At 37.0% G+C, this 27,848-nt stretch overlaps 4 protein-coding genes across 7 annotated transcripts in view; 3 read left to right on the forward strand and 1 right to left on the reverse strand.

Moving 5' to 3' along the window:
* The first annotated feature begins 570 nt into the window (after positions 1 to 570).
* Positions 571 to 5,175, forward strand: LOC117786310 (tRNA-splicing endonuclease subunit Sen34). 2 transcript variants are annotated; one of them, XM_034624498.1, is made up of 6 exons: positions 571 to 683; positions 737 to 823; positions 890 to 1,150; positions 1,211 to 1,318; positions 1,382 to 1,701; positions 5,048 to 5,175. In XM_034624498.1, the coding sequence occupies exons 1-5, from the start codon at positions 629 to 631 to the stop codon at positions 1,693 to 1,695; spliced, it is 825 nt and encodes a 274-aa protein (XP_034480389.1). In that variant the 5' UTR covers positions 571 to 628; the 3' UTR covers positions 1,696 to 1,701; positions 5,048 to 5,175. The 2 variants fall into 2 exon arrangements, with proteins under 2 accessions (XP_034480389.1, XP_034480388.1); XM_034624497.1 differs by lacking the exon at positions 5,048 to 5,175 and adding an exon at positions 3,210 to 3,846.
* Positions 5,176 to 5,232: 57 nt separating this feature from the next.
* Positions 5,233 to 12,779, forward strand: LOC117786306 (transcription factor GAGA). Of its 2 annotated transcripts, none has more exons than XM_034624493.1 (5): positions 5,233 to 5,461; positions 8,521 to 8,986; positions 9,047 to 9,394; positions 9,467 to 9,604; positions 11,154 to 12,779. In XM_034624493.1, the coding sequence occupies exons 1-5, from the start codon at positions 5,270 to 5,272 to the stop codon at positions 11,792 to 11,794; spliced, it is 1,785 nt and encodes a 594-aa protein (XP_034480384.1). In that variant the 5' UTR covers positions 5,233 to 5,269; the 3' UTR covers positions 11,795 to 12,779. The 2 variants fall into 2 exon arrangements, with proteins under 2 accessions (XP_034480384.1, XP_034480385.1); XM_034624494.1 differs by having other exon boundaries at positions 9,050 to 9,394.
* An 820-nt stretch (positions 12,780 to 13,599) lies between these two features.
* Positions 13,600 to 15,368, forward strand: LOC117786315 (mucin-5AC). The gene is made up of 2 exons (XM_034624502.1): positions 13,600 to 13,975; positions 14,006 to 15,368. The coding sequence occupies exons 1-2, from the start codon at positions 13,905 to 13,907 to the stop codon at positions 14,979 to 14,981; spliced, it is 1,047 nt and encodes a 348-aa protein (XP_034480393.1). The 5' UTR covers positions 13,600 to 13,904; the 3' UTR covers positions 14,982 to 15,368.
* A 717-nt stretch (positions 15,369 to 16,085) lies between these two features.
* LOC117786305 (venom dipeptidyl peptidase 4) overlaps positions 16,086 to 27,848 on the reverse strand; it is an 85,983-nt gene continuing 74,220 nt past the window's right edge. For both annotated transcript variants that reach the window (XM_034624490.1, XM_034624492.1), the window contains exons 3-10: positions 21,072 to 21,323; positions 19,932 to 20,708; positions 18,521 to 18,971; positions 18,240 to 18,460; positions 18,008 to 18,177; positions 17,357 to 17,517; positions 17,091 to 17,296; positions 16,086 to 17,032 (exon numbers count right to left, since the gene is read on the reverse strand). In XM_034624490.1, the coding sequence (XP_034480381.1) occupies positions 16,916 to 17,032; positions 17,091 to 17,296; positions 17,357 to 17,517; positions 18,008 to 18,177; positions 18,240 to 18,460; positions 18,521 to 18,971; positions 19,932 to 20,708; positions 21,072 to 21,323 (2,355 nt within the window). In that variant the 3' untranslated portion in view covers positions 16,086 to 16,915. The remainder of the gene's footprint in view (positions 17,033 to 17,090; positions 17,297 to 17,356; positions 17,518 to 18,007; positions 18,178 to 18,239; positions 18,461 to 18,520; positions 18,972 to 19,931; positions 20,709 to 21,071; positions 21,324 to 27,848) is intronic.

The raw sequence follows: 27,848 nt of genomic DNA on the forward strand, positions 1-27,848 counted from the left end.
TTAAATTTACTAATCAGTTTTATATTTTCATCAAATTATTAATTTATTTTAAAGTTAATGCGTTTTGAAATTTGACCTCAACTAAATTAAAATTTTGCAGTGTCCCAAATTTTCGATCTAGCAAGTCGTACCATTTTAGTCCAATTGCAATTTGCAACCAGCTATCTTTTCCACTAATATTGGCAGCACTAGTTAGTGCGATAGTTTATTCTCGGACGTTGTTCCCACCACCAGTGTGAACGGCGCACTAGTCAAATGTGAACTTATTTATTGTTCATTTAGCAATAAAATTAAATTTATAGGAAAAATTTTAAATTCGAAATTAGATAAAATGATAGTGATAATTTTAATTAAGGCTGAAGTGAAGAAGTTCTATAATTTAATTTTAAAAATAAGTATTAAACAACCTACGAAAATTGTTAAACAAAAATTTTGAAAACTAGAGCTGAAAAATTAAGCAAAATTCAAAAAAGTTTGTTTTTAGAAAGTCTACTAATTTTGGCAGTTGATCTGAAATGGTACGACCTGCCAGATCGGAAATCTATTTCTGGGACCAAATTTTTGGGCCGGCTGGCATCGCCGTTTCATTGTGTTATTGTTGTTTTTGGTTGAAATATAATTGTAAAAAATGACAATCTATTTAACGTTATTAAATGGGACAGGCTATGTTTTCAATGCAGATGGTAAGAAAGGAATCACTGTGCTAATTAAAATATTATCAATTAAATTTACGTAGACTACATGGAGCTGCGCACAAAACACAGAATAATGGGTGCTCCAGTGGGCACGGCCAACAGCAAAGGCTGGAGCTCCAGTGAAGCCGGTAATATTTAAATAACCAAAATAATTATTGTACACTAAATAATAATAAATCGTGTTAATATTTCAGCTCTGCCAGTGGAATTGACTAAATGGGAAACGCAGTGGCTTATTGAGGCACGAATTGCGGTTTTAGTCAGCAAATCACGAGCTTTAAAAGCCCCACCATCACCCGAAATGTTGCAGGCTTATAAAACGGAATTTAAGGCAAGTTTATTGGCCCAGGCAGATGCCTTGAAGGCCGAAAAACTGCGGGAAACTGAACGACATGTGGATAAAATCTTAGTTGGTAAACGCAACAAGTTATTGAAGCAAGCAAAAAACGAGGAGGGTATGTGTTTATTTATAGGGTATCTAGAGTTTCAACACTTACAACTTTACTACTTAACAGCCGCTGCTTTAACAACTGAGGATGTGCTCGAAGAAATTGCCAATAATTTCGTATTTGAAAGTCAAAATGCCCTCGTGGAGTTGCCCTGCTCTCATATGATGAATCACTGTAGGAATCTTAAAGATATTTAACCTTTTATAGTTATATTAACTAATTTTTGTTACATTGCAGTCGCTAAACTCTGTAGTGAACCCGTGTATGACACCAAATCGCTCAAGTATCGCGTCTTTCTCGATTTGTGGCGACGTGGAAAGTTTGTCACTTCTGGCGAAGCTTTTGGCGCTGACTTTCTGATTTATCCTGGAGATCCATTGCTATATCATGCCTCGCATATTGTTATTATACTAGAATCACCTGCTATACGTCCTCTGGAGTTGATTTGCAAAGTGCGTCTATCTGTAACCGTTAACAAGGACTGTGTTTTTGCCTATAAGCAAACTGATAGCAGCAATATCATTTATCAATCGGTTAAATGGTGCAAATAATTTCAGGTAAGAATCGATCTTTTATTTAAAGATTACGTTTGGTATTGTATTGTAAGAAGAGAATCAACAGATTGAGATCTGTTATTTGATTTTTTTTTTGTTTAGTAAACCAATATTTTTCTGTAAAGTCATACATCATAATTTGTTTAATGTGTTTGTTAAACAAATATTGTTCTAATCTTAACTTTTTATCAGGTCAATAGGTTGATTCTCATAAGTTCTGATTAGTGATCAGATTTCTATATTCCGATTTGCTCTAGTTTCAACTTTAAATACAATTTTTATGCAAATAATAAGCCTAAAACAAAAATGTAACATTTTAAAAATTATTTTATTTAAAATTGAATTTTGTTTTTCATAGGGTTACATTTGGTTTCAATACAATTTAAACATGTTGGTCACACTGTCCAGTCTCTGTCGCTGCAGAGCGTAGAGCGCAGATCTCTTGTATTTGTTCCAATTTCAGAAGATTTCGTATTGTGGAAATTGGATACAATAACACAGAGCATTGCATGACTTTGGGCTCTTGCCCGTCTCTTTATTTAGATGCACACATGTGTGTGTGATGCGTGCGTATGTGTGTGTGTGTATGTGAGAGTGAGTGCGCGCACTTACACAGACATTCATACAATGCTATTGTGGGGAAAACAAAATAACATAAATGAAACTCTTGGACAGTGTATGGTCCGCTTTTCGAAATTTCTTGGAGTACGCGCGACCGGCACTATCCTCTCTCCTCTCAACAGTGTCAAACCTCTCCGTTTTGTATCTCAGCAGCAGCAGCAGGAGAGGGAAACTGCTGTCGCCACTCGGCAGCAGTCACAGGTTAAAATTTGTATGTAAAAATGGGTTTATTATTGCGACGACTTTCAAAACGTAGAGATGTTTTGTTCCGCCTCGGCGAAAAGTTTCGTAAAACGATTTTATTTAGTGAATATTGGCTGCAAAATGAGGTTATAATTCGATTGGCCCCCAAATCACTGAACAAATTGAAATGTGTAAACAAGCAAACATATAAAACATACACATATGTACAAATACATATACAGTTGGTCCGAAAAGTGTTTTGACCAAATACCAATATATTTTTTTTATGTATTTTTTAGAACAAGTTAAAAAAATATAAAGAATATTAATCGAATTTAACTATTTTTGCAAATAAAAAAAATTAAATACCTATGTAAATTTGTATATTGTGTCAAAGTACTTTCTTAACTTACTGTGTATGTATCTAAATACTTATGTATGTATATGTATCTGTTTGCGTATTCGTTTTGAACAAATTTTAAGCATGTTTCGTGAACTGCTTTTCAAAGCATTTGAATTTTTTTAAATAGACTTCGACAAAACAGAAACAAGAACAAGAGCGATAATAAGGTTGCTATCGTGACAGTGGGGTGGGGACAGAGGGAGTCAATGTCGTGCCGTTCGAATTTCAGCAAGTCAGCCAATCGCACCGTGGTTCCCAAGTCACTTGATTGCAGCCAACTTCATACATGTTAATTTCGTTTCAGTTCTTGTGTTTTGCGGTCTACTGTGCGCTTCGCTCACTCTAGTCAGATTGTCGCTTCCCCACCACCCCACCCCAGGCCCACCACCCAAATGACATTCGCTCAGCATTGCCAGCCACAAAATACGCTCACTGCTTTAATGCTGATTGGACTTTTAAAGCAGCGTGAACATTTCTCGTGTCCAGCATCAAAATCAAAACAGAGAAAATTGTAATCTTGCGTTTTTTTTTTTTTCGGCTCTACTCACACGCCGCTCACTTAGTTTATTACTTCTCAGAGTATTTGGACGCGCCATGGATAGAACTCTCCCTGGTGTTATTACTCTCCCCGGCTGCAGCGAATCCAAAACAGCACGTTGTTTCAGTCTGTGCTCTTAAGCGGGACTTGATCTGCATAAAAATAGGGTCGAGCTGTCTCTGGGATGCATGTCAAAAGTAACAGGTGATTGCCTGAACTTGCTCAAAGAGCGGGTGAAGAATTTGTAAGAGAGAACCGGCTTTTAGCAGGATCTGTTGATTGGAAGATTTTAGCTGGCAAAGTAACTAAATTGATCATTTATATAAGTAGACTCTCTTTATATTTGATTTTGTAATTAAAAATATTTATTTAATAATTTTTAAAATCATATTTTACAATTTGATTTGTATCTTTTATTTTTTTAATTTGGTTAATTTTTGAGAAATGCTTGTTGCCTTTGCTACCAAAAAAAATACTCTTGCATTTGCGTTTCACTTAAGTTTGTTTGTGCCTGGTAACGCTGTAAGTAAACTGTACTTTCAAGAGCGCGCACTGCCAGCCATCTCTCTCACTCTCATGCGCTCACCGCAGCAACAGTGTCACCCACACTCACACAGATACGTTCACATACAGGCACACACACAGGCAAACATGAAACTACCACCAAAAAGTGGTTCTGTGCGCATGATCAGAAATTTCTCCGTATAGAGACTAAAACTCGTCATACGACGCGACCGTCGCGCCGCGCTGGCAGAACGTAATTCGATCGAATACTCAGAGCTCAGTTCGAGTTATTCAACGTTGGCGAGCAGAGCAGAGCAGCAGAGCAGCAGCAGTAAAAAAGAAAACCAAGAGCAGCCGTGAGCGGCAGCCAAGAAGGGAAAGCAAAGCAAACTGAACCGAGTATAAAATAGCAGCCAGCAGATTTTTCTTTGCGCTCCGGTGAGAAGATAATTTCAACATGCATAAAATTGTTCGCTCCGGGAGCGACAGCGTGTAAACAAACAAAATAACAACACAATAGTGAATGAAATTCTAGTTATAAAACAAATGCAAAGGGAAAAAATCTAAATGCGTGGCGTAAACTGTACAAAAGAAAAAGAAAAAATAATGGAAAAACCCAAACTAAATATGCATATTGTTATATCTGTGAGTGTGACACTGTGTGTGTGTGTTGGCGCGCTATTTTTATTGAAAATTAAAAGAACAGAGTTTTATTTGTTGGCAGTTTGCTTAAATGTGTGTTTTTTCCAAGTCTAAAGTCATGCATTTCCATACGTTCGACTGACTGACTATTGGTCTGAGTGGGGGGCGGGCGGGCGGACGGCCCACATTTCATATTCGAGCTACGAGCTGTAAAACTTGCTCTCTTGTTGTCTCGCTCTCGCGTGCTCACAGCACAAAGTTGCCCACTGTTTTTTGGAGTGAGGGGCGCGCATGTCAGTGCTCCCCCTGCCTGCTCACACACACACACACATACACACATAGAGACACATACATGAAATGAAACTTTTTCTCGCGAGAGAGCGAGAGCACATGAGTTGTATGCCTCTGATATTTGTCTGCCATCTGCTTATGCTCTTTACTCTTTTTTTTTTTGCAGGGGGGCCAACGATAAGAAGCAGCGCGCGCCATTCAGTCGTCGTGAAAGCTCGTGAACGTGGAGTCACAGTGGGAACAGTAGCAGCATTTGTGGCTGCCATTTATTAGAAATTTCTTTTTGGTAACGTTGCAAGAGAAACAGCCTCGTCGTGTTGGCCACAAACAGCAATCAATACAATTACAACGCTGGAGAACAACTGTTGGATTTGGACACGACAGCCCTAATGTCGTTGCCAATGAATTCGCTGTACTCGCTCACCTGGGGCGATTATGGCACATCTCTGGTATCGGCCATACAATTGTTGCGCTGCCATGGCGACCTCGTCGATTGTACGCTGGCAGCCGGTGGACGCAGTTTTCCGGCCCACAAAATCGTGCTATGTGCCGCCTCTCCATTTCTGTTGGATTTGCTAAAGGTGAGTACGCGGCGAGAGCTTTTTTTCTCTTCCTCTTCCCTCCCCCACAATATGTACATAACCTCAACCACAGCATTTGATTTTATGGCATGTGTGCTGCCTTCGCGTACAGTTTGTAAACAGAGAAACCAACGTCGCCAAATAGGTGTATGTATGTGTGTGTGTGTGTGTGTGTGTTGTGGAGCAGCTCTGACTCCCGAGTGCACGTCTCCCTCCAACTCAATGTGCATGTGAGCATTGCGTGCTCTGTGTCTATTTCTATGTGTGTGTGTATGAGTTAAAGAGGTGTGCACTCTCGCTCTATTCCTGGGCTGGATACATTACGCTCTCCTACTTTCTGTCATTTTAGTTAGCTAGAGATTTTTGTGTAAGTTTCCAATTGACAATTGAGTTGAATGAGTTGCGCACTCTGGACGCTGACGCTGGCACTGTTGTAACCCCATCTCGTATTGCTTATCAACTTGTTTGTTATAAAAATGAAGAAAAAAAATTATAGGCTTTTATGAGTGCTAAAAAGCGAGAGAGAAAGAGAGGAAGAGCGAATGAACGCAACGGTCTGTGTCATATATAAGTAAAGTGGTAGAGGGGGAGAGGAGCACAAGTTGCGCCAACTTTTAGTTCGAATGTGTTAGAGCGAGCGCAAACGAGAGCCCCAAGTGACGGGGCTGCCTGACTGCCTCTTACTTGCTACTCTTGTTGTTGCTGTAGCTGTAGCTGTTGTTGGGTGCACACGAGCGCGACCTCTTTTAGCTTATGTATGTGTGCGAATGTGTGTATCGGTGAATGTACAGTTGATATTGGCTATGGGGCATACTAAAAAGGGGAGCAGAATAACAAAAGTTTTGATAAAAGTGACCAGTTTAATATACAAATTTCAGTATAGATAAAATCACATACACATATGTATTTACGGTTGGATTTCAATATATTTGTGTATATAAAAGTTATATATAAGTTCTAATGTATTGTGTGCGTTTGTCATAAACAAGTCCCACTGTTCAATGTACAGAACTCATATCAATATGATGTACATACCGACTTACTATGCAGATACAAGTGTATATACATATAACATTTTCTGTATGTGCTTTGCCTTTCGATTTGTTTTTTTTTTTTATATTTCTTTTTACTACATTGAACATTTTCATTTTCATGTGCACTACTGTACTTATTTGAGTGATATGTTTCATTTCAATATTGTTGATAATATTTTTTTAATTTGAAATTGCAATATTTATCGTTGATCACCGCCAATCAGATATTCACTGTTGTTTGTTGTCCACATGTCAAATCGGACCAAAACAGAGCACAGAGCAGAGAGTAGAGGAGAGCGTAGAACACCTGACGCTGGCATCTGACTGGCATCGGCTTTACGCTCCCCGTTCAAAAAGTAAACAGAGCGTAATTTTCAAAACGTCGCTCAGAGTCGATTTCGTCGGCGGGAAATGTCAAAAATTGGTTTTATGTGTGAACTCTGCAAGAGTCGCAATCGCTGTAGCCATAATAAGTGTATGAGCGAGTATACTGATCTCGTTACACTCACACACACACGCTAAACACGTAAACAATGCTCTTTGTTGCTCCCGCTCCCTCACCAAATGCAACCAGCGAAAAGCAACCACTCTGAAAGAAAAAAAAATCGATGAGCGTCAGCAATGGCAACGACAGACATTGGTGAGCATGAAGGCAGGCAAACAGACAGAGAGACAGACAGACAGGCAAGCAAAAGGGAGTGTAGAGTTCAAAGAGCGTGCGGTACGCGGCCTTGCTGCTGGTTTGAGTGCGACGGAGCGCTGGATGACATTTAAAGAGATTGGGTGAGAGGCGCAGGCAGGCAGCAGAGAAAACCCACAGTGATGGTGGGAGGCGGTTAAGAGAGGGGTGAGCTGCCGCTCAGCTCTCACTTTAAGCGCGCCTCTGTCAGAATATTTTTCTACTTGCCTGCTAATTAAATGTTCTGTGTCCATGGGAGCGAGTGCGAGTGTGCGAGTGCGAGTGCGAGTATGACTGTCTGTGAGCGGGGTGCTCTTTGTTGAGCAGCGCAGCGGTCATGGGCTCTGTCGGTAGTCAGCATCTCCAATCCTGCTGCAGAATGCAGAGCGCGCATAACTCAAAGCCGGTTTATTCGTTTGGATGAGAGTATGCGTTTGTCTCTGTGTGCGAGCGGGCGTGCGTGTGCTAGATGTCTCTGTATGTGTGAGTGTAAGTTTTGTCGTCGACTGTGTTTATCCGTTTGTTTCGCTGGTCTCATATGATGGCCAATTCTTTTGTCTCTGTTTTGAACTGACAGACGCAGCAGCAGCTACACTGATTGAGCGCGCGCTCCGCCAGCCGGCAAATTTATTTGGAGCGCCAAATAAAACGACTCGAATATATTCGTATTCAACTAGAGAAATTACTAGTTACCCAGCCGCACTTACAAGTGTGAAAGAAACGCTGAAGTTGCATGACAACAATAGGTATGCTCCTGATAATTGAACTATCTTATCCTTTCTGTTTTACAAAGAGAAGCGTACTGAAATTGAACTGGTTTGATTACACTTTGTACATTTTTAAGATAAATGTGTGAATTTAATTAATAATGTTAATAGATTATTTGACATACGAAATCCCTGGAAAATATTCGAGAATCTTCTAGTAATATTCTGCTTGTACATTTTGTAATAGCCAAACAAATTTATATACGAATAGAGTATTTTTAAGATAATATTAATTGAACTTAATTCTGGATCAACAATGTGGAATATTGCTTACATTTTATTGAAATTACTTAAAAAGTATATTTACAATTGATAAACAATGCATACATAAATCAGGGACTCAGTGATTATGAAATCAAAATTTAACTGAATGGTCAATGAATTGGAAATATTCTATACATATGTATACTCTTAATTTACTTGGTTTTAAAAGATATTTTAATATAACTTCAATTAGTAAATTGTGTATAAGTATTAAACATCTTCATTACCACTGAGCGAAACACTATTAAAATTACTATCACTATGTTATGTAAATTGTTATATAATTTGGCTGCTTTTGTTTATTGTTTATTGCAGAACACGCCATGCAAGCATCCAGTCGTGATGTTGGCGGGCGTGAACGCCAACGATTTGGAGGCACTGTTGGAGTTTGTTTATCGGGGCGAAGTGAGCGTCGATCATGCGCAGCTGCCATCGCTGTTGCAGGCGGCACAGTGCCTCAATATCCAAGGACTGGCACCGCAGACCGTGACCAAAGATGATTACACAACGCACTCGATCCAATTGCAGCATATGATACCACAACACCATGATCAGGACCAATTGATAGCGACTATTGCAACGGCACCACAGCAGACAGTGCACGCCCAGGTCGTTGAGGATATACACCACCAGGGACAGATACTACAGGCCACCACACAGACAAATGCAGCCGGACACCAGCAAACGATTGTGACAACAGATGCATCCAAACATGATCAGGCAGTGATTCAAAGTTTCTTGCCAGCACGCAAACGCAAACCGAGAGTCAAGAAAATGTCACGTAAGTGCAAAGAAAACTTAGGTAAACTAAAAAGAATAAAATTAATAAATGGTAATACTGCAGCAACGGCACCGAAGATTAGTAAAATTGAAGGAATGGACACGATAATGGGCACACCGACATCCTCGCACGCAGCAGCCGGACAACAAGTGGTGCAACAACAACAGGTGCTGGACGAGAATGGTGCAGAGACGCAGATGCTATCATCCACGCCAATCATCAAGAGCGAAGGCCAAAAGGTTGAGACAATTGTGACCATGGACCCCAATAATATGATACCGGTGACATCGGCGAATGCGGCAACTGGCGAGATTACGACCGCATCGGGAACAACTGTAACGCCCAGTGCCAGCGGCAGTGGTGCCACGCCCAAAACAAAACGTACCAAACATCCGCCTGGAACAGAAAGTGAGTAGTGCTTTTTTAAATCCCATTGAAGTCATTACTGTAATGAATTTTGTCTTTTATTGTTGCCTGCAGAACCAAGATCACGCTCACAATCGGAACAACCTGCTACTTGCCCCATTTGCTATGCCGTCATACGTCAATCGCGCAATCTGCGACGCCATCTCGAGCTGCGGCACTTTGCCAAGCCGGGCATCAAAAAGGAAAAGAAAAGTAAGTCCGGTAATGATACGACACTAGACACCAGCGCCGAGCTGAATACAACGGCGGAGGGTGACACCAGCATCATTGCGGGTTCAGCAGCGGGAGCGGGAACAGCAGCGACGCCAGTAAGTGGCAGTGGCACGCCCATAACACGTGTTATAGCCACGCCGACGGCCAACAGTAATACTATTATGGCTAGCACAGTGCTGCCACAGCAGCAACTGCAACAGCAACAGCAAGCGCAACACCATCAAACAACGCAACAACAACAACAACACTTAACAACATCAACACTCAGTGCAGCAGGTGGAGGTCAAACGCATCTAATGGGCGTCAGTATCAAGCATGAGGGCGGCGGCGGTGGCAGCAACAGTGCAGCTGTGCAACAGCAGCAGCAGCAACAACAACAGCAGCAACAACAACAGCAACAACAGGGCATGCAAAATGTCATACACATTGTGGGAGATCAAGTGTTTCTGCCACAACAGCAGCAGCAGCAGCCACAATAGAAACGCACCTGCCGCCCAATGCCGCCCGCCAAATCATTCCACCTTAAAACACTCACACTCACACACACCTCATGCTCACACACACACATACACATACAATGTTTGTAAATAACAAATAATTATCCGTCAACAAATGAATGTTTTTTTCATTTTGTATAATTTTTGTTGTAAGTTTCATAATTTCGCTTTTAAATTTTTTAATCTAACAATAACAAAGTGAAAGCAAGACAAACGATAAAAAATTATTAATAATTTTATGCAGCATTTTCTTGCATTTAAACGCTAAATACTCCCAACTATTTTTAAATTAAACAACAAAAATATTTAATCAATTATGTCGCATATTTATAAGTTGTAAAAAATACAAACAGTTGAACATTAACAAAAAAGAAAAACAAAAGATTATCAAATATTTTTAATTATAAGCTTTCTTTGTGGCTTAAAACAAAATTGAGTTTAAGTTTCTCTTTAAATAATATATAATTATATATATATTACAAATTGTTTAATAAATATATACGTATATCATTTTTATATAACCAAAATTTTTTGTAATTAATTTATGATGCTGCGGCAATTTTGTTGTTGTTAACTTATTTATTTGCATTGTTTTAATGATTATATTTCGCACCACAACTCTTTTAATTGGCTCTTGTTTTGTGTGCGTTTTGTGTATAATTATTTTGATATTGTTTTTTTTTGTGCAAGAAAATACTGTAGTTAACCTTTTTGAATTGACGTTAATTTTAATGAGATTTGGATATGATTTTAAAATTTTCACTAAACATTTCTAATCCATTAATCAAGCAATTCATTATTAATCTCTTTCACACACACTCACTACACACACGCACGCACACACAAACATTATACACACACGCACACATACTGACAACTATTTGTTGTTACTTCTCTGCTCTCGTTGTTTATTTAATCAGGTTTTCTTCAGCTGCTCCCAATTGGTGTCGCCCGAGTTATAGTTGTTGCCCCTTCAGTTAATCTCCTTCTATTGGTTACAATTCTTATATTGATTTTCGCATACTTTACAGTACCCAGCGGCAAGAAACCTGGCAGCAGCACACCGGGATCTGGGCAATCCCAGACGGGAGCAGGTGGAGCACTAAATTCCAGTGGAGTTGTGCCCCAAGTGCAAACCGTGCAATCTCTGCATCCGTTGCAAGGTGTACAAGTGAAAAAAGATCCCGATGCACAGCAGCAACAACAACAGCAACAGCAGCAACAACAACAGCAGCAGCAGCAACAACAACAGGCACAAACAATGACAGTAACAACCACAGGTGGGGGTCAAGTGCAACAGCAGCAGGTGCAACAGGTGCAAGTGCAACAACAACCGCAAACACTGCAGCATCATCAGATCATCGATTCGTCGGGCAACATGACAACGCCAACAACAAGCGCCCAAGCAGCTGCCCAGCAACAGGCAGCGAATCAACAGCAACAGCAGCAGCAACAACAATTGGTGACACAATCCGATGGCAGTGAGAGTGGGGCGCCTTTATCGATTGCCCAGGTGCAAACGTTGCAGGGTCATCAGATAATTGGCAATTTGAATCAGGTGAATATGACTGATTTTCAACAACAACAACAACAGCAGCAGCAACAACAACAGCAACAACAGCAGCAGCAGCAGCAACAACAACAACAAACACAACCACAACAAACGCTCTGAGCACGCAACACTTTGACGTATCGGACGAACGCATAGAATCACAGTTCTATACCTAATCCTTGACTTGGTTATCCAATATACGCTTTAACTCTCCCGGAATGCGTGCAGTCCTAATTATTACACTATCAAAACTTGGCCATGCAGAGCAAACTAGGCAGCCAACTGTGCTTAAATAACTAAAGACAACTAATGTCTATATTTGACCCCAGTTTAAGCCCAATGATACTTGTCTAAAGAAAAAAACAAAACTTATATTTAACATTTACAGTTGAATTGAGTTATTTACAACAAAAGCTTTGGCTGTTTTTAATTTAGATTAATCCAATGTTTCTGTACGCCTCTAGACAAGTGTCATTAGGACAATTTAGTAGCTTGCTCTGCATTTCGCAAGTATCTTTTAGTTTTTATTATCAATTTTGTTGTACAATTCTTAAAAATTGAAATGTTGATTTCGCTATGTTTAATTTGTTTTTCTATAGTTTTATTTTAAGTATGCGCTATATGGTTATTGGACTATGTAATTGTAATGTGCTGTAGTTTGACACACCCCCCCCCAAAGCCCCAACGTCCCAACGTTTACGCCCATTTCATAACTTTGTTATGTGTATGTAGTTTTAATTAAAATCAGGCTAGGCTAGATAATCCTAGTCAAAACTTAATATGCAGATCCGTTGATTGCTCAAAAAGTTGAGAGCAGAACTTGTTTTCCGTAATAGTTAATAATTCATTTTTATGAATTCACTATATAATTGATTTTTAATGTTTTTTATTTTCGTGTGACTCCTCTATATTCATGTCACTCTAGATAATCCCCATTTCTGCCTTAACTCTTGCTACGAGTATAACCAAGCCACAGATATCAATAAGCTTTAGTTTTCTTTATTCTTTTTGTAATCTTGACCATAATGTCTTTGGCGCTACGAAGAACCCATTTTGTAGCACCCCCAACAACAGCTCTAAATTTATTTACAAACACAAAAAAAAAGGAAATCTATATATTTATATAATTATTTCTTAATTTTAATAGTTGCAAATTTTTAATTAAGTCGTCGGTTTTCGAGTAGGTCACATATTTGCCCTGAAAGAAATTATATGTTTCCATTTATTTGATCTATCATTTGTTGTCTTTGATTGGTGCAAATATTTGACCTGCTTTACCTTACCAATTACCTTAACTCTTATTACTTAAATAAAATTTAATTTTATTTAATCTGAAAAAATGAATGAATAAACCAAAAAATGTTTTGAAAAAAAAAATGTATTTGAAAGTATTTTCTGTTGAATATTCGGTGTTGGCTTTTTTTTTCATTTATATGATTTTTATGTATATATTTTTATAGTTGTAACATATGTTTTTTTATTAACTGTATTAATGCCAACTAACTTAATATATTGTTATGTATTTATTTTTGATTTTACTTAGATTCCCAAACTTTCCCATCATTTCCAACTTTTTTAACTAAACCTTGTGACTTACGGCACTTAACGCATCAACCTGAAAATCTAATACACACACACAGACACACACACACAAACGCACATATACTCACAATGGTCACCATGAAATATATTCCATTTAAAAAACTAGAACTCGGATATGTTTCTATAAAATTCTTACACGTTTCTTAAGAGTAAACTAATTTTTAGTCTAAATTTTATTTTGTGTTGCTAAAAGTTAAACCCAAAATAACAAATATGTTTTTAATCTTTTTTTTTGTTTATTTAAAAATTAGATACTTTTCTCCAACATAAAATAATACGCAATTATGTTGAACATTTTTTTTTTTTTAATTAATTCCTTGGAACTATTTCATGGCATCCTTGCATTGTCCTAACACAGAACTCACATGGAACCCATAATCAAATCATTAACGAATCGTTTTTATCTTGTCTTCTTCTCTCTCTTATCGCTGCCTCGTTGTCTAACCATAAAAAAAAAATGATATGAAATAAAATGTGTTAATCATGCATCAATCAATCAATCAAACAACCAAACAACCAAATCATTGCATAACAATCACAATGTGAACAGGGCAACAATAAGAACATTTTGGTAAAGAAGGTTTTCATTTTGAAAGGCGGTAATAATACGTAATGATGAGCCAACGATATGACCAGCGGCCCTGGAGGAGGTGGAGGAGGATCCGGGGGCGGTGGGCAGCCAGCGCAACAGCAACAACAGCATCAGCAGCAGCAGCAGCAGCAGCATAGTAAATGCAACAACAATAACAGCAGCAGCAGCAGCAGCGGCGGCAACAGCGCGGCAGCAACAGCAACAGTGAACAGCAGCAATACTCAGACGACAGCAGCGGCAGCAGCAACAACAACTGCAACTGCAACTGGTGGAACCCTGCAGCGACGTGTGTTGCGCGGACATGCGGCGCAAACAACCAGCGGGGAGAGAGTGTTGCTCATTAACTATGTGCCACAATCGGGAACAGCAGGAACAACATCGACAACTTCCACAGTCAGCACATCAACACAGTTGCCCACACGCAAGATACTCCAGGCCAGAGCCACGGCGACAGCAGCAGCAACAGCAGCAGCAGCTACAACAACATCAGCAGCAGGAACAGCAGTAGGAGCGGGCACAGCAGCAGCAGCAACAACAAGTGTTGCTGCAACAGGCGATGCCATCACAACACCAACAGTCTCCTTTGCTGGCCTCGGCTCTGAGGTGACAGTCACACTGACGCGCACAAATCAACGTGCCAGCGTCACAAATGTCACAGCCGCCGGTCATATTGTTAGGAATCAACAACAGACAGTTTATCAGACGACGAACACAGCGACATCAAGCGGATCAACGAGCACAACACCAATGCATGAGACAGTGCAACATATTGCGACACCAACAACACCGCCACCATTGCGTTGGCAGCAGCAACAACAGCACGAATATCAACATGAACATCATCTGGTGGAACAAGAACACATTATCATTGATCATCATCAGCAATCCGATGCAGATGATCAGTTAATCGAATACGATGGCAGCGAGGGTGTTGTTATCGAGGATCATCAGCAGCAGCATCAGCATCAACAACATCATCATCACCATCAGCAACAGCAACAGCAACAACATCATCTGCATCATCATCAACTAGAGCTGCAAGAGGATCTGCAGGATCACGATCCAGAGCAGCAACAGCATCATGATGTTGTGCAGGAGGTATATTTGCAGTAAAACAGTGTTATATAATTTTATATATTATATATATTATAAACCGATGCATATTAGCTCTAAGTATACGTAGTATAAGCTAAGGTTTTGAGTCTTCATTTGATTCTACATAGAATGCCTATTATTCACTTTAACCAAGTTTACTCAAATTATTTGTTAATTCAACTTTTTAAGTTGACTTTTGTCGAAGCTTTAGCTCACACACGCTGCACACGTACGCTGAAGCTTTGCAAGCTCAAAGCACAGTGGAGTGTGCAGAGTTTTTTAGGCAAAACTTCACCAATACATGTACATTTACCAATAGAAATACTTTGTATGTATTTATTTCTTAAAAGTCTAAATTGTATTGTATATAAACGTAGAAACAAGAAATATATCTAATATTAAGTGTAATTGAATATTTAATATAATAATATTCAGAAAAATATATGTATAAAGTGAATTGGCCTAGAATATAAGATAATATTCAATATTTAAAAAGTATTTTTAGATCGTTTGAAAAAGATTCGCATAGGAAACCACAAAAAAATAAATAAAGAAAAATATTTTTGTACCATACAAATTATGCTTCGAATTTCAAAATAAAATATACATAATTATAAATATAAATAAACCTAACAATTCAATTATTTTTTGTGTCCGTTTAAACTTTACAGTTTACCTAATCAATATCAATTGTAAAATACAGTTTTCACAACATAGAAAAACCACAGTTTAAATAAATACGTTAATATACAATTATATATATCAAATCAAAGAAATCAAATCAATACTTTTTAGATTCTGAAAACCTGTTGAAGAAGATGGAGAGAAATAGCGAGAAAATGATAAATATATGTAACCCAGTTTGGGGCCAAAGCAATAAAGGAAATCGGGTTGAGTACTGAAAGCTAAGAACAGAAATAATTGTATAGATTTTTATTATAAATTTTGGCATATTTTTTAAAACAAAATCTATGTGAAATAGGAGGTATTATATTGGAAACTCGTACCATTTGTAAGTATTAAAATACTATTATCGCAAGTGAAGTAAAAGGTAAGGCTAGAAAGTTTAGCACCTAGGTACAGAGGATCGGTTATAGGAAAGTAAAAAAGAATAATATTTTAGTGATTATAAGGTTTTATTGATTTTTTGCTATTATTTAAATAGTTTGCTTTTTCAACTGTTGCCTATACACAATTTCAATCTAATATACAAAAAGCCATTATTTACAAGTTTCCTTTATTAGTTTTTGATTTTTTTTATTACAATGTGGCAAATTAAAAAGCTAGAATAAACTAATTATTTTCAGCTGGCGAAATTTACAGGATTTTCTTAGTTCGACAATTAAACCCCCGTTAATTAAGATATCTTCGAGCTTGCCGAAGTTTTAATACCCTTGGTATAAGATAAAGAGTGACGATTTATCTATTATATGGTTATGGTCATGGAATCATACACTCTGCAAAGATATTAACATTTTTAAGCAGTTAATTTTCACTAGCATCGAATTTGAGCAAAGAGTTTGTAAAAATTTTGTCGATCATAGATTTCTAGGAATTAATCGTACCTTAATTTTTTTTTATTTTTAAGTTGTGAAATGTTGAGTTTGTTATATTCAGTTTCTATTTAACAGGCTCTAACTACGCTAGTTAATAAATCTATAAATATATTTTGTATTTTATGCTTAAAATTTCTTAAAATGCAATTTCAAATATTATTGTTCCAAGTTATCCTATAACATGTTTGGACCTGCGTTGATTTGTTTTTTTTTTGTGAAGCATATTTTAACTACATCATGTAATTGATTTTATTTATGTATTGTTTAATTGAAATTCAACTTTTTAAGTACCAATTAGATTTAGCTCATCTCATATCATAATTTAATTGAATTTATTAATTTTAACTCCCCTTTGCAAGCTTTAAAAGATATTTAAGGTCTTAATTAACTAGATATTTATTTGGCGCTTTTCATGAGGCGACTGCTGGCAAAGCATTCGCCAAAGAAACGATCCAGAGAATGATATAAATGCGGACGCACATTGATCAGTCCATGATCCTCATCGGCGTAGCTCTGTATAAATTAAATTCATTAGTCACTTGATTTATTTATTTCATTTGATGGGCCTTACAATTTGCTTGAAGAGAATATCGTGGCGTTCCAGATTCTTGGCCAATATCATGGCCTGCTGATAGTGGACATTATCATCGGATGTGCCATGAACAAGTAAATATTTCTTGCCCCGTAGTTTCTGGGCACGCGTGCTCAGCCTGGAGTTGGAATAGCCTTCCTGATTCGTATCCGGCAGACCCATATAACGTTCCGTATAAATAGAATCTGTTTGGAAGAAACAGCAACAATTGACAAACTGTCATTCAGGTTAAAATCTGCACTTACCATAATAGGTCCAATCGGTGACAGGTGCTATGGAGGCGGCACACTTGAATACTTCGTTTTCATCATTAGCCAGCGCCATGGCAGCCGCGTAGCCACCATAACTCCAACCCCAGATGCCAACGTGTTTAGCATCTATATAGTTAAACAATTTCGTCAGATTTCTAAAAGGATTTTAATATAAATAATTTTTAATATAATATAATATCAAAGCAATTTAAAAAATATTAAAATATATTTTTATTTATTACTAGGGGGCTCGGCCCCCTGCTCGTTTCGCTCGCCAACCCTCGGCTCACACAAAATTTATAACTTTTCCTTCCTTTAAAACCACTACTCAATGTAATAAATCTACATTAATAATATACCGTTTCGAAATTGAATTTGTGGGCAGAATTTTTCTTAATATTTCATATTCTGTTTGTAGAATATAGATTAATTTTATGTTTTACAGTATAATTTAAAAAACGTAACGACCTTAAAATTGGAAAATATAATGATGAAATTTGGGAAACAAATATTATTCAATAATTTATCGTATACGAAAATTTCAGTACACTGGTTTTAAAAATAAAATGTGATGTAATTTGGAATACGGTAAGCGAGTATAGATTAAAGAGTTGACATAAAGGGTAACTGCAAATCGAAACTTACTGTGTGACTGTAGTCTGATCATTTATTTCCACGGTGCCCAGCTGTAGATAGATGGCATGCAATAGAGTTTCACCACGCAATCCAGAACCGCGTCCATCAATCTTGGCATAGATCACAGACTGATTTGAGGAGAGGTAAGTGCCCCAGTCCATCATCCATTTGTTGGTCACCTGACAAAATAAAAATATATTTTTTTATTGATGGCTTTACTTATTGAAAGCTCTGTGCTTACGGAATAGGAATCGGGTCCGCCGTAGACATCGACCAGCATGGGATATTTTGTTTTGCCGCTTGTATCCAAATTGGGGGGTAATTGAAGCAGCACCTTAGCCTGGAATCCCCCATCAATGTTGACTGTGAGTATCTTATGTGTGGGCAGAGCCACGCCCTCCAGCTTGGCACGTAGTACCTGATTTGTTTCCCAATCGAGAAGTTTCTTCAACGTAACCTGAGCTATTGAGGGAATTTACAAAATGACAATCTTTCTAATTGATTTGGAATACTGGAGCTTACAGTTCCCATAGCTCCATTCATAGATGGCAGTTGTAGGTATTCCCGGTCCCAAGGATGTAATCACAATTTGGTTATTGTCATTAAAGATGGCCGAGTAGTATGTCTGCTCCACAGCTCCCGATGTCATCAGTTTACATGTCAGACAATTTGGCGTCTGTTTTCGAGTCGTTACCGCACGAATCGCATAGAGATGCAGTTGCTCTGGATGCTCCTCCGTGTTCGCTGTATAGAAGATGATGTCATGCGACGCATCCCAGTGGAGTATGCTGTCCACCACAAATTTGCCACTCGTCAGTGGCTCCAGCTCTGCATTGAGCACATCTGTCGACAGCAGCTGCAGTTGCTTGTAGTTCTCATGGGGCAGCACAAAGGCCAGGCGGGAACCATTGCGGTTCTTAAAGGGAGCTGTATACAGATCAACCCAACCAGTTTTCGATTCCGTGCTGTAGAGCTGCGGATTAAAGCAGATAATACTTCATCAATTCCTGAATTATTTAGTTAATAAATTTAAAGATAAGAAGACTATCTCAGATCTTTTTTCATCCTTTTCTGTATAAAGTGTAGATATCTGAATGGAAACTTTAGTGTAAGGGTCGTCTATTGTCCTAAATAAATCCATTTCCATGCATTTACCTACACTCTCAGATATTAAACATTTACAAAAAACTATTCAGATACCTCTCTCATATTTCTTATACAATTAACTTTATTTTGCAAGGAATAAGAGTTATGAATGCAAATTTATATTTATTCAATATCAGCGAAAAACGATTTTTATATTCAAAGGTGCCACAGAAATGGAAGCAATCCGAAAATCTCCCAAAGCTTAAGAGATTTTAGTTTGGTTTCGATTTCTGTGGAACCTTTGAACATAAATTATTTTTAATTCTTATTTTTAATATAACAAAAAATTAAATAAGCGCTATTTTTGTTCCTTATTTTAAAAGAAGTAAGAATAAAGATAAATTTAATTTGAAATTTTTTAAATAGAATTAAAAAATAACTCTAATTTCTATTTCAAAAATTTTTAATCAAAAATAAGTTTTATTCATTCAAAAAATATAAGAAATAAGTGTTATTTCGTAAATTTTAAAATAAAAAAATTTTTAAATAACTGAAACATTTTAAATTTTTATATATTTTAATTTTATTTTAAACCTATAAAAATTACGGTCCCATTTGTCATCATCATTGATAATGATTATTTTTGAGTTAAATAATGGTATTTTTTTTTCCTTGTATCTTTTTTTCCTTATCGTTGATTTTTTGAGTTAAAAATAACCAAAATAATCATATTTTGGGATCTCTGGTTAAAATTTGTATTTAAAGTAAATAATTAATTAGTTTTAGTTCTCGTTTGAAAGAAAATAGTTTTCTCACCTAGTTAAGACAGTATTCGTTATGAACTTACCTGTTTTCGGCCTCGTCCATCAAAGGTTACAACATAGGCAGCGTTTTGAATGCGATTCATCCAAATAGAAAGTACATTATTGTCATCCAACCAACTGACAACGGTGACAATATAATCAGTTTCAGTGTTGAGAGTACTTGGAATCGGCATGGCTGTAAGGAACTCATTGCCGGCCAAGGCACGCTTGAGATCGGCCGTAAAGAGAACAACACGAGGATTGGATGAGCCCGCCTTGGGATAGTGAATCTCGTGATGCAATGGATACTGGAAGCGCACATCTCCCGGTTCGCCGTAGTAAGGGAAATTGATGACATGCGTTGGCGAATCATCAAACTGAATGAAGGCGATTTGAGTGCCCGAGGGATTGAACCAGGTGGCGACATTTGAGCCGAATACCTCCTCCTCATACACCCAATCGGGTATGCCATTCAGAAAATTACCAGTCTCTGTCGTTGTAATGGCAATCTCGTCATCCAGAGCGCTCTTCTTATAGTACAAATTGCGATCGAAGTTGATGATCAGCGCATTTCCCACCGGAGACCATTGGACCATGCTCACAAAGACTTGTTGATTCTGTATGGTCAGCGGTGTTAAAGATTTATTGCTCAGGCTATAGATGTCATATTGGGCTTGGAAACTGTAGCGGAAGCTCTTCTTAAAGTTCTTGGCCAACAGCAGGTATTGACCATCTGCAGATTTTTCGTAGAGAAAATAATGGGCTGCATTTGACAATAGAGTCGTGACCACCTGCGTTTTCGTATCCAATTCCACAATATCCTGCAATTTAAATATGTTTACGATTTAAGTAAAAAATAATTTATATATTTTAAATATAAAAAAAAGACCAATGCTGATAAAATTATGTTTGCACTATAATAATGTAATGTCAAGACGAACAATATTAACATGTTATTTTTCACTTTTTCACTTTTGTAATTAAGATTAATATTTTATACCCGTTATTTAAATGTAACGTGATAAATGTGATAAATTTTAGTAAAATCCTTTTTCATTAGGAAAATTATATTTTCAAAATTATTTTATGCTAGTGTAATGTAATTTAACAATCGTAAATTATTTTTTTAATGATATTTAAAGAGTTATAAAACAAACTCTTTTAAACTTATATTGATGACTTACCGCAAGTGTCTTATATATCACTGTATTCCCATTGCTCCAGCTGCCATTAAAGCGTTTCGCATATAATTGACCACTCAACACATCCTCCAGATTGATGGCCTTATCCCCTGTCTTTTCAGTATCACCGCTACCATCACCGGATCCCACAATGAACACTATCATAGTAGCCAATAGGGCTACAGCAATAACGGCACCAACAATGCTCAATATGATCCGCACTCGGCGTTTCTTCTCCTTGGAATAGACCAGGTTCTGTGAATGAAGTTGTGGATGTGATTTAGTAAATATAAATCAACTATTGAAGAGTATTATTAAGTTCAGATTTCTTCATCTAAATAATATTTAATATAATAAAAAAAGGTTTATATTTTTCAAAGATATATACTTTGTTCAAAATTTTAGTGCCTGCACAATTAACTGACCAATTATCATAGAAATCGGCGCCCTATATCATATAGCTTCCCTAAGAAGCATTGATTGATATATAAGTTTTTGTAGAAAAAACATTGATACAAATCAAGCCAATTTAAGTTCCTGTTAAGTATGACATCTATAACTAGTATTGATTATTACTTATTTTAAACCAAAAATAATGTACTGCTTATCTGAAACCAGATATTGTTTGTTGCGTAATGTAGTCAAAATAATTTTCAAACAAACTCTTCCTGTTTATCATTCATAATAGTGGTCAACAGCAATTTATGGCTCAGTATTTTGTCAATTGCGACTGGTTTCAATAGCTGTGCACCTTCTAAAACTGCTCAAATTGGGATTGAGGTAAACAAATTCCCACTTTGCTGGTGCCTTTTCCAATTTCGCAGTGAACTGCGATTATTCAGCAATCCCAAGCACGTTCCAAAGAGTCGCAGTATGTGAGAAATAGAAAAAAAAAATATTGGAAGCATCGTTGCGCATGCCCAATAACTTTTTCTTTTTGCATTGCCCGCTTTGAATTGATACGGACGGAATGAGAGGGGGAATAGGTAGGGAAGGGGCAGAAAGTGAGCCCAAAATCAAAAAGTCGAGACGTTAACTGAAAATGAAAGTAGTTTTCTATACTTACAACAGACGTTGAAGTTGTCTGGAAACTGGTTTTATGTTGTTGGCTGATGCACTGAGGGAATGCGTTGTTGGCAAGGGAACGGAGGGGGACTGACAATTGCGGCATGACGTAAGCACAGATAAAAGTTTACCAGGTAGCAAAAGCGCTAAGAAATTGCTTTTTATATAAGTATTTTTTATTGGCTTTTGTCATTTCTCACATGATTGCATTGCACCACTTAAAAAACACAAACTATTTAATTGAGCTGTCGTTACTTGTTTATATCTTATAATAATAACAAATTGTATACGTTCATATTATTTCTATTTGTGTCAATAGGTCTAAGAAATAATGTTAAATTTTTGACAGCGTGACTGTTGTTGACAATTGTTTGTCAGAGTTTTGTTAAACTTCAAGGTTAGACGACTTTTATAATGAGATTTTGGTCAAGTATTAGCAATGCTTTTTTTTTTTTATTTATTTGTATTAAACACTTGGTAAAGGTAAAAGGTATGCACATTTTTGTTTTATAAATTTTATAAAAATAAACACAAGGACAAAAGTTAAGCCTTTTGCGAATCTAGGCTTAAATTCTTATATTCAACCTTACTAAATAATAAATGAAGTTATGCCTGTAAAAGTATTTGAGCGAAACATGAAAATCTACGACTTTTGTTTACATTTGTTATAAAGATTCGAGTCTTGACTTGGCAATTTTATATATATAAATATTATAGCAAATCTACGAAAACCGGTTTAAATCCATTTACAACTGCATTTGCAACTTTAATTCTAACAAGTTTTTATAACTTACACTCAACCATGACCTTTAACACTTTTGCACAATTGTTTATGCAGAATTTGACTTTTAGTTTAGTCAACAATCCGCACATACTATATTTACCATGCAGAGAGAAATCGAAACAAGACTTTTCACACACCCACACACACACAGATATTTCCACGCCCACGCCACGTGTGCTAGAATGTCCCCAGTGATTTGTTGTTGTGGCAAAGCTATAATATATGGCACCTTGGTGGCAACTTGCAACTGGCTACAAGTACAAAGACATGTTAGTTACAAGTTGTACGATTTTATGGCTAGCACAGACATAAAATATGTTCCCTCTGGTCCGTATCGCAATGATTTGGATTCTTTTCTTTTTTTTTTGTTCGGGCAGGTTTCAGAGGTCGACAGAGCATTTCATAAATGCAGATCAAATTGAAATTGTTTGTTCGCGTTTACTTAGTATTCTTTTACCCTATTTTATCAGAAAAAATGGGAATTTGAACTACTTTACTGGTTTATTGGTTTTATTTTTTTTATGTGTGTTAAATTAAATATGTGTTAAATTATTAAATTGTAATAACAAATCTAGCTATTACTGATGATTTTCAAAACAAATAATTAATGGAGTTTTAAGCATTTCAAAAATATTTTTATTTAAACTCAACCTTTTAGAGGGATTTTTTTAATTTCAACTTTATTTTTTTTATATACATTTATATTTGATAACTTAAAACTGTGCGTAATTTAATTTAATTGTTAATTTAAAATAGTTTTTATTTCTAATTATATTTTTAGCTCAAAATATATTTGTTGTCAACTGCTTTGTTGATGTCAAATAAATTATTTTTAAGTGTTATTTAGATAAAAATCCAGTCCATTTATATGTATGCAACTTATCTAATTTTAATTATGATGCTTCACTTTTATTGATTTTATCTTTTAGTTCATTAAAAAACTAGTTTATACAAAGCCATTTATAAGATTTTTTAATATCATTCGAAATTATTTATTTAAAATTCATTCATTTGCTATCCCTTTTATTTTATAAGAGTATTTAACAAGTTGTCTATGCACAGTTAGATTTTATATCAATTGTTTTTGATGGCGCGCAAATTGAAAAATCGGCCAGCTTGTTTCCAATTCGTGTTGCCAATGTATGACTTTTGTTTGCTTTGGGATTGTTTGGGGATTTGTGCACAATATGGCGCAATTAGTGGCGCCAGAGAAACCCAAACGAATTCATTAAATAAATATGAAACCGAATGCTTTTAGGAGCAGCCAAATCCCAAATGGCCAGAGCGATATAGAAAGAGTTTGGGAAGCAAAACGGGAAGCCCAACTGAAATCGAGTCTCCTCGACTTAATTCAGCTTGGAGCTTGTGCTTGTGCACTTGAGCTTCCGGCAATTAGTTGGTTAGAGGAAAACAAGTTGAATGAAATTTATATAACCATGTTGCACCACATGTCGTATACTTGTTTAGTGTTTGTTGCCATTGAAATTGTTGCTGCCCTTTTAACATGTCTGTGTGACAAGGTCCTTACCCTCCACCAGATGTCCTGTTAAAAAATGAACGAGCCTCGTCGTCTGCCTTTTGGGTTTCTATTCCACTTTTAGTTGGATGCTTCTTGCTGCTGGGTGTTTGGTGGTAAATGCCTGCCTCTTGGGTCGCTCTTGGCCTGTCATTTGTCGTTTAGTTTTTCATTAAACTGGCAAAGTTAATTAGTTGTTGTCCTGGGCGGGGCCGCTTTTTGTCCTTGGGCGCTTTTTGTCGTTAGCATTATTATTGTTGTTGCTGTTATTCCTATTGTTGTTGTCAGTCTTTTTTAATACAATTATACTAATTGTGAACACATTTTCGCCTAAACGTATTAGACAAATTATCCAAATAACTTGTGCGCTTATATTATGTGACAAAGAAAGTTAGGTACTTAAGAGATTTGTTAAACTATTCTTGGATATTTTCTAATATGCAAGCTCTAATTTGTTGTACACTATTTTAAGAAGTTAATATGTTTCAAATATATATTTATCTGATTATCTTTTACTTCATACTCAAAGCATTGTTTTTTAATTTTGTATAACTAAAAAACATGAAAGTTATTCAATTTCTTTTGTTTTGTGCGTATGTTGGAATTGAACAGATCGAATAACATTGTAAACTTTAGTTGTTGTATGAAAAACTTTATTGTTTTTGCACATATTTCAAATATTGTCTTTAAGGCCTAAATATTGTATTTAAGGTCTCACTTAACTATTTGATAGCATAGAAATTATTGTCAAATGCTAGAATACATATTTTTTAGTTAATTTTATGAAAAAAGGGGTAGAGTAATATAAAATGTTCTTAATCAAATATACCAATTTACTCGTATAATTAGCTGTTGATTGAGAGTGCCAATGAGTTGACTATTCTTTTATTTAATTTATTCCTAAGTTCAATATTGTTGTTTGATTTTTTTACCACATTGTTTATTTGCTTTCTATCTTTATCATTTTCCTAAGAGTTTTGTTTGTTTTACATTTCGCTATTGTTGTTTTACTCAATGAAACACAATTCTTTCACTTAAAGCTTGTTCCCTGCCATGTTGTTTTAACCACTATTGAAATAATTATTTATGCTGCAATATGCTCTCACTTGTTGCATGCCACACAGACACAACGACACACGTACACACATGTTAAATGCGAATGCAATTTGATTCTGCACCGCTGTCAAACAATCAAGTTCGACTTGTCCCGTTGAATTGGCTTTACTCGCTTTTGCCCGTTGAGCACTTGACAGCGTTCAATTAGGATCTCATTAGAGGATTTTGGGGGTATATCAGATTTAATTGAAAACCAACCATCTGTCCAAATATTGTAGGAGTGTGTGTGTGTGTGGGTTGGTGGGTGGGTGTGTCTGTCGCTTACCTTAAACCTTGTCATGCCACTGCCAGCACCACCAAAGCCACCAGCACTGTGCAAATCATCATCGTCCAGGCTGCTGCTGCCACCGACTCCCCCGAGCATGGACTCGTGCAGTTTGGCACTGTGGCGTCTCAGCTGATAGCTGCCCTGCAAGTTGGAGCTGGCTGCCTTGTAGTAGTAGGGCGGGTGCTGGTGTCTATGCGAGTGCAGCGCTGACGCGGATGTTGCTGCCGTCGGCGTTGGCATTGGTGTTGGGGTTGCCGTTGCATCCTCATAGTCATAGTCCAGCAGCTCAATGGGGTGGTCGCATTTGCAACGATGTGGCGGTGTTCGGTGTGGGGTTGTTAACGTTGTTTGTAAATGTTGCTGGTGTTGGTGATGGTGTCTGCTTTTGTTGCCATTGTGGTGACTATGACTGTTGCTGTTGGCCCCACCACTACCATGTGGATGCGGTGGTTGCGGCGGTGGCGGAATGTCTGCGGGTGTTATATAGATTTTACCGCCACCCACACCACCAATGTTGAGCGGCTGTTGCAGCTGCTTGCTCGGCCAGTGGAACTCATCAAACTCACTCGAGCTGTTGACCAGTTGTTGTTGCTGTTCCCACTGCAACTGTCGCTGCTGCTGTTGTTGTTGTGGTATGTGTCGCAAGCAGCTTTGTTGTTGTTGTTGTTGCTGCTGCTGCTGTTGCTGTGGGTGCTTGTGGTAGCGATAATATTGATGACTGCTGGGCAGATACTACACATCGATGGGAAGCAGAGTGCGGTACGTGGAGGAGAAGAGTAGCCATAAAAATTGTTTGTTGACATCAAGTGCGCCTGTTAAATCTTTGTTAAAGTGTTTGTGTACTTTCTCTATCTGTGTGTGTAGTGGATTCTTGGATTGCAACTGAAACTGGGATCTGCGTTTATGTGTGCGTCTTTTGGCATAAAACGTAAAAGAGACAAAAAACAAAAATTCAAGCGGCAACAAGCTTAAACTTAAAACTACATACAACACAATAAACATTGCAATAAACTACAAAATATGTGCACAAACCAAAACAACCGCTCAAAGTTCAATTGAGCGTAACCGCATTGACAATGAACTAGTTCTGATCAATGCTATCGATAAATACTTTCTTTGGCTAAGCTAGTTGCCATGGTGAAATGATGTACAAGGTGACGTTGATGTTCACCCTACATCGCATTATAATTTCAATCACCACAATAATTGATAGAGTAAGACTGAGCACAAGACGGACTGAAGGACTTAATTATTAAAATGAATTGTAACTCTTATTTTTATTTAAAAATCATAATATACTTCATATATTAATTTTTATTAAGAAAATAAAAAAGATACTTTTTGTCAATTTTATTATATAAAAATCAACATATAATTTGTATTTTACAATTTCTATTTGAAAAATTATAATTGTTTCTGTTCCTGCTCAAGTTCGGCAGCTTATTAGTAACTTCACCATGACTAAAAAGAACTAGTTCAACATAACTTTCATCGCTGTTATCGAATGCGATTAATTTTAAATTATAAATTAAACTTTTGCTTATAAGGGCTTGTTACACTGAGTGAAAATTTGTTTTTTGCTATCAGTGTAACTTGGCCTATAATTAAAAAAACCAGTTTATATTAAAGAAAAAGACCCATTTGTAGTAAATAAAAACCTGGATATATTTCTATAAAAGCGCTACAGCCGTAATTGATAGAGTGCCATATTTAAGCAAGTTACAGCAGAAACTCTTTCAAAACGAAATTCTCAAAAGGCCTGCAGCGTAAGCAAACAAACTAAGTTATGAAATGCAATTTCCACATGACCAAATAAAGGACACAAAACCAAACAGCGGCAAAGCTAGTCATAACCAAAGCCAAGTGAGATTTGAGCCAAATGCATTAGCTCGATTTGGTGGCTAGCTCACCGCAATTATTTAATTACACTGTGGACGGTGGATTCCCCGCTGGCAGCCGCCCAGTCGCTGCTTTTTGGCTCAATCAAAGAGTCGGTGCCAGCCAAGCAACCAGCAACCAAGTCCAGCCCAA

Source organism: Drosophila innubila (assembly GCF_004354385.1).
Source record: "Drosophila innubila isolate TH190305 chromosome 3L unlocalized genomic scaffold, UK_Dinn_1.0 0_D_3L, whole genome shotgun sequence".
NCBI lineage: Eukaryota > Metazoa > Arthropoda > Insecta > Diptera > Drosophilidae > Drosophila > Drosophila innubila.